General features: G+C 35.5%; 1 protein-coding gene across 1 annotated transcript; it reads left to right on the top strand.

The window, feature by feature from the left end:
• Window positions 1–2,385: 2,385 nt before the first annotated feature.
• LOC131056564 (2S albumin-like cysteine protease inhibitor) lies at window positions 2,386–3,251 on the top strand. Its single transcript, XM_057990874.2, has 2 exons — window positions 2,386–2,888; window positions 3,000–3,251. Exons 1-2 carry the CDS (start codon window positions 2,471–2,473, stop codon window positions 3,026–3,028), a joined length of 447 nt encoding a protein of 148 aa, XP_057846857.2. The 5' UTR covers window positions 2,386–2,470; the 3' UTR covers window positions 3,029–3,251.
• The last annotated feature ends 2,453 nt before the right edge of the window (window positions 3,252–5,704 follow it).

The raw sequence follows: 5,704 nt of genomic DNA, 5'->3' as shown, positions 1-5,704 counted from the left end.
AACACATTTGCCACCTGTCATTTCCCTGTTACTAAACCCCTCATAATAACTCCAACATCTTGGTCCTCATTGTTCACAGCCTCTCTGCATGGCTCACCATCATTCCTGGCCCCCATAATTTCCAAGGGTATTTCTTTAGTTTGATCAGGATCACCCTATAAATTAGGTCTCCTACGTGTGTAATACCTATGAGGCCCAGTCTGTTGTTGATGCATAAAAAATTCTAACCCTCCAGGAAGGCAGGATCAAAGCTCTGATACCACTGTGATGAACCCTTACTGGTTCAACTCTTCAACCTGCTATAATTTGTAGATCTTCTTTGTAATTTTGATTATTAAGATGGTCTTTCAGAAATAGACAAAAGTTGCAAAAGGGGGTTTCTTTAATTTGCAACATGTATTGAAATAATACATGAAATTAATCAACTTAAATAATAAACTGGAGAATTTAGAAGCATACTCATAGGTCCTTAGCCAATTTATTGAATTAAAAAGAATTCAATCAGCAACTTCCAAAGTTCAGATTTTTTATTCTGAAATAATTCAGACCTGCTCTTATTTAATACTAAGACACCCAAATAGTGGAAGATGACACCAATAAATGAGCAAGCTGTGTGTTTGGGAAAAAAAGCCTCCAAACCACAAAAGAAATAACAACCAACAGTAACTAATAGGAAACCTACAACAAATTTGCCTTGTAAGAAGCCAAATCTACCCCAATTTAATTCAATTTGACTTCTGAATGAAGCCAACCAAGCTGCAACAATTCGATTGATCTTTCACAATCTCAAAGCTACTGAATTCTGAAGAATGCACGCTCTCCAAAACAGATCCAAACCCTGGCCGCCTTAGCCAAGTGCTGAGAAGAAATGTCAAATGTTCAATAACAATGAAAGAGGTTTAATTTCCATCTTGGCTGCCTAAATACCCAAAAAGTATATTTTTTGGCAATTAGGGATTTGAAAATCATAACTTGCTTTTAGGGTTCCCAACTTAACCCTAAAAGCAATGCCTAACTTATGAGATATTAGTTTTTCATAAATTTAAGTGATGCACTTTGTGATTTTATCTTAATATTTCATTAAAATATTAATTGCCTGTGGAACCACTTAAAAATTCACATCTCTCATTATTGCTCAGAAACTAGCTGGGGTCACAGATCGCCACGCCAATGAAAATAGGACCATGTCTATTTTTAGCAGTTTTTCCCTAAAAATTAGGAAATCCTAATATAATGTCAGAAACTGATGAAACGGAGACCAAAACTGAACTCAATAGTGAACTAGAACAAATATACAGACCACTCCTCAAGATACTGCATTACTGACCCCCTTATCCATACCCTGCTAGCCTATAAGGGTCCAAAAATAGGCTAACTCCTCAAACCAATGTCCATGACTAGGATGGGGACATTACAGTGACACATGACTCTAAACTTAAGTCGCTAAAAGAAATAATTTTTTTTAAAATAAATATTTGTATTATTTTAAAAAATTATTATAGATGTTAATTTATACAAGAAAAAATTAAATAATTAAGATAAAGAAGTTGTGTTTAGAAATGTGTATATTAAAAAAAAAAAAAAAAGAGTAAAAGTGTATATAAAAATAGGATAAAGGAAGACAACATTGCATTATGAAATTTATTTCATTTTATTATATTAGTTATTGTTCACTAGATGCTCATCTTCCTGAGCTACTAGCTTTTTGAGGTAATCACTATACAATTTATAAGATTGACAAACAATTATTATTAGAAGCGCTACTAAATAGCCAATTCAAAAGAAGAACGAAACGCGTCCTGTGCATTCTCCAGCATGTCTTTCCGTACGTAACCTCCATGTATGACATTCCATGCGACTAGCATTTGCTCAGGCAATTTGCAAGTGGATTGTATACATCCTCCAAACATAGTACACTCTCTATACATAATAACGAATTCAGATACTATAAAAGCATTAGCTTGAGATCTAACTTTGATAGAGACAACATCCGTAACACTAATTTGTGAAAGACATAGTACATGCTTTTTCATTGACAAATCTATTACCACGGCCATGAACATATGTAGTGATCTAGATCGATCGTTACGATGTTCAGCTTTATTAACGTGGATGGAGTCTCTGTTTCTCACAAAAATTCATCATTGGCTGGAAAATCTAGGTAATAAAACACAAAGTAAAACCGAAATGCCGTAAGTTTTATAATTAAAAAAAAGCTGGTAAAAGCTCTGCTCTTGGCATCTACCTGTGCTGTCTGGACGCCGCATGCTGCTTAGCTGCCCGCCATTGCCACCATGCAAGATTGACTTACGTGTTCCACGCCCACCTGCATGTCTTCCATGCAAACAAAGCTACGTCCTCCACTCCCTTCCCTACTTATACCCTTCTCCTCCTCCCCTGTTTCTCCACGGACAGATCTTTCACTATCCTATTTGAGCATATTTCCAACACAATTTGAATTTTCCCCAAAATGAAGCAGCAATCGACGAAATGGGTGGCGATGGGCGTGTTAGTCCTCATCTCCTTCACAGTGGCAGTGGCAGAGTGCGAGGAGAAGAACCAGGGGAGGCAGCAACAGTGTGACCCGCAGCGGCTGTCTGAGTGCAGAAATTTCATGAGAGGGCAGTCTAAGTACGGGCAGGGGCAGCAGGGGCAGCCCCCACGCAGGTGCTGCGAAGAGCTGCGGCAGATGCCTCAGCAGTGCCGTTGCGACGCCATTCAGCGAGTGCTCGACCAAGAGCAGGGAGAGGGAGAGGAAGAGGGAGAATACTTGAACCAGCAGGGAGGTGGGCAAGGGCGAGAACGCCAACAAGAAATATTGGAGAGAGCCAGAGAACTCCCTTCTCGTTGCAACACTTCACCACGCCGCTGCAACATTCAACGACGCGGTAAAGATCTTTACTTTTTCTTTTCTGAGCTTTTCCCCCATTTTCATAGTTTGGTTTATTTCAATTGTGTAAATTGACATTTGGGCTTCTTGTTGTTGTTTGTGTTGGCAGGCATTTTCATGCGAGGAAATATTTGGTAGAAGAGTATCTATGGTTAGTAGTATGCATGTACAGACTTAAATAATAGTTGTGTCGCCTCTGCTAAGTCTTTAGTGTTTTGTTGTTGAGGAATTGTTGGCACATGATCGTGTGGAATTTCAAAAGTAGAGCTGAAGGCGAAGTGTTTTTTCTTTATTCTTAAAGATATGTAAAATCCTCTCCATGCTTCAATGAAGAAGAGTTATCTACTCAACATTCATGAAATTGAAAGGGTTTGAAAAATACGTAAAAAATACGTACTCCCTCAAATGATAATGCACTTAAGATAGGCATGCAATCTTCATATATGATTATATATGATTATATATGATTATATGATCTTACGTACTCCCTCAAATGATAATGCACTTAAGATAGGCATGCAATCTTCATATATGATTATATATGATTATATATGATTATATATGATTATATGATCTTACAATCTTACTTGAGCGAGGGGATAGGCCTGCAATCTTTTAGATGATTATATATGATTATATGATCTTACAATCTTACTTGAGCGAGGGGAAAACTATCGCTCAAAACAAAAAACAAGGACTTACTATATCTATACCAGCATTGTTGAATTTATTTATTTGAAATTAAATTAGAATATGTTGTAATTACTGTTTTGATGGAAATAAGTGAATAGACAATTTCGTGATGGTTATCAACATTTGGCACTTCGTCAAACGTTTTAAGTAAAATTGGAAGAAACACTCTTCAATATTTCTGAAAGTAAATATTATCAAATGTGCAATCTCCTATTCGTTTCGTTTTAAGTAAAATTGGAAGAAACACTTCAATATTTCTGAAAGTAAATATTATCAAATGTGCAATCTCCTATTCCATACATGTCTCATTGAGAATTTAACTCAAAAAATAAATAATGAGTGCTCTACGAGCAAGAGGAAACATTCAAAACAGGAGAAGACCTTGTACAATGGCTAGCTCATCATTATACTTGGAATAGCCGACTTTTAAAATTGATAGAATAAATGCAATCTAATAAATGTTGCAATCTAAGGAGGCTTGCTTATATTCTTTGACATCTTTTATTTTGTAAACTTAATATTAAGTTTGAAGACAATATCCCATCATCATAGATGAGTTTTCTTTGAGTTTGGAGAATGTCTTTATAATTTTAGTCATTTTAGTCAACCACAGTAAAAGATTACATATAAAATTTTTATTTAATTAAACTAGGTACTACCTTACATTCATTGTGTTATATCTGTTATCTTTGTCACGAATGTGTTACATCTATTGTTATCTCTGTCACTTCAGATTTTAATCTACATGTTGGCATTTTGTCATTCAATGAAAATTCTATTTGCATGTTGCTATTGCCTCCCATCTGCCACCTCTTTCAGTCTCTGTGATATATCAAACATTCCTCAAGTTCACCATGGGTAACATAACAATGAAAGAATTATAGACCAATGGCACAATTATACCAATGGCACAATTACATAGTCTATTAAGAGGATTATCTCATGGGGTTGGCACAACACAACACATTATGCGGGTGATCACTTTCACAGATTCTTTCTTTAGTGGACTGCCTTTTTAATTTTTAAGGCTTAAATTTGGACTTCCTCATAAATTAGGACTTATCTTAAACTATCAAGAGATTATCTCGTGGGGTCGACACAACACATTATGTGAGTGATCACTTTCACATATTCTTTCTTTAGTGGACTACCTTTTTAATTTTTAAGGCTTAAATTTGGACTTCCTCATAAATTAAGACTTATCTTAAACTATCAAGAGGATTATCTCCTATCATGAGGCTTAAATTTGGACTTCCTCATAAATTAGGACTTATCTTAAACTATCAAGAGGATTATCTCCTACCATGACACAACACACATTATGAGATGATCACCTTCACAGATTCTTTACTCCTTCAAGGGTCCATGCTTCAATGTTTTTTAATTAAATATTATGGACTAGCCTTTTTAATTTTTAAGGCTTAAATTTGGACTTCCTCATAAATTGAGGACTTATCTTAAACTATCAAGAGGATTATCTCCTACCACGACACAACACATTAGGAGATGATCACCTTCACAAATTCTTTACTCCTTCAAGGGTCCATGCTTCAATTTTAATAAAACATTATGGAGTGGCCTTTTTAATTTTTAAGGCTTAAATTTGGACTTCCTCATAAATTGAGGACTTATCTTAAACTATCAAGAGGATTGTCTCCTACCATGACACAACACATTAGGAGATGATCACCTTCACAGATTCTTTACTCCTTCAAGGGTTCATGCTTCAATTTTAATAAACCATTATGGATTGGCCTTTTTAATTTTTAAGGCTTAAATTTGGACTTCCTCATAAATTGAGGACTTATCTTAAACTATCAAGATGATTATCTCCTACCACAACACAACACATTATGAGATGATCACCTTCAGGAACATTATGTTTTGGCATTTTTTAATTTTTAAGGCTTAAATTTGGACTTCCTCATAAATTGAGGACTTATCTTAAACTATAAGAGGATTATCTCCTACCACAACACAACATAGAGGTTGATCAAGGTGATCACCTACACAGATTCTTTAATGGACTCCTTCAAGGGTCTAAGGTTAAAATTTGGACTTCCTCATAAAATGAGGACTTCACCTTTTTCACAGGTGACATAAATTGAGGACTTCACCACT

This window comes from Cryptomeria japonica, chromosome 6, assembly GCF_030272615.1.
Source record: "Cryptomeria japonica chromosome 6, Sugi_1.0, whole genome shotgun sequence".
NCBI classification, from domain to species: Eukaryota; Viridiplantae; Streptophyta; class Pinopsida; order Cupressales; family Cupressaceae; genus Cryptomeria; species Cryptomeria japonica.
This window is presented reverse-complemented; position numbering and strand designations above follow the sequence as displayed.

What these genes read in the sequence shown, in the direction of transcription:
- LOC131056564 (XM_057990874.2), top strand. Translation starts at nt 2,471, where the DNA reads ATGAAGCAGCAATCGACGAAATGGGTGGCGATGGGCGTGTTAGTCCTC. An exon ending in CTGCAACATTCAACGACGCG is followed by an intron (nt 2,889 to 2,999) that starts GTAAAGATCTTT and finishes TTGTGTTGGCAG; the next exon opens with GCATTTTCATGCGAGGAAAT.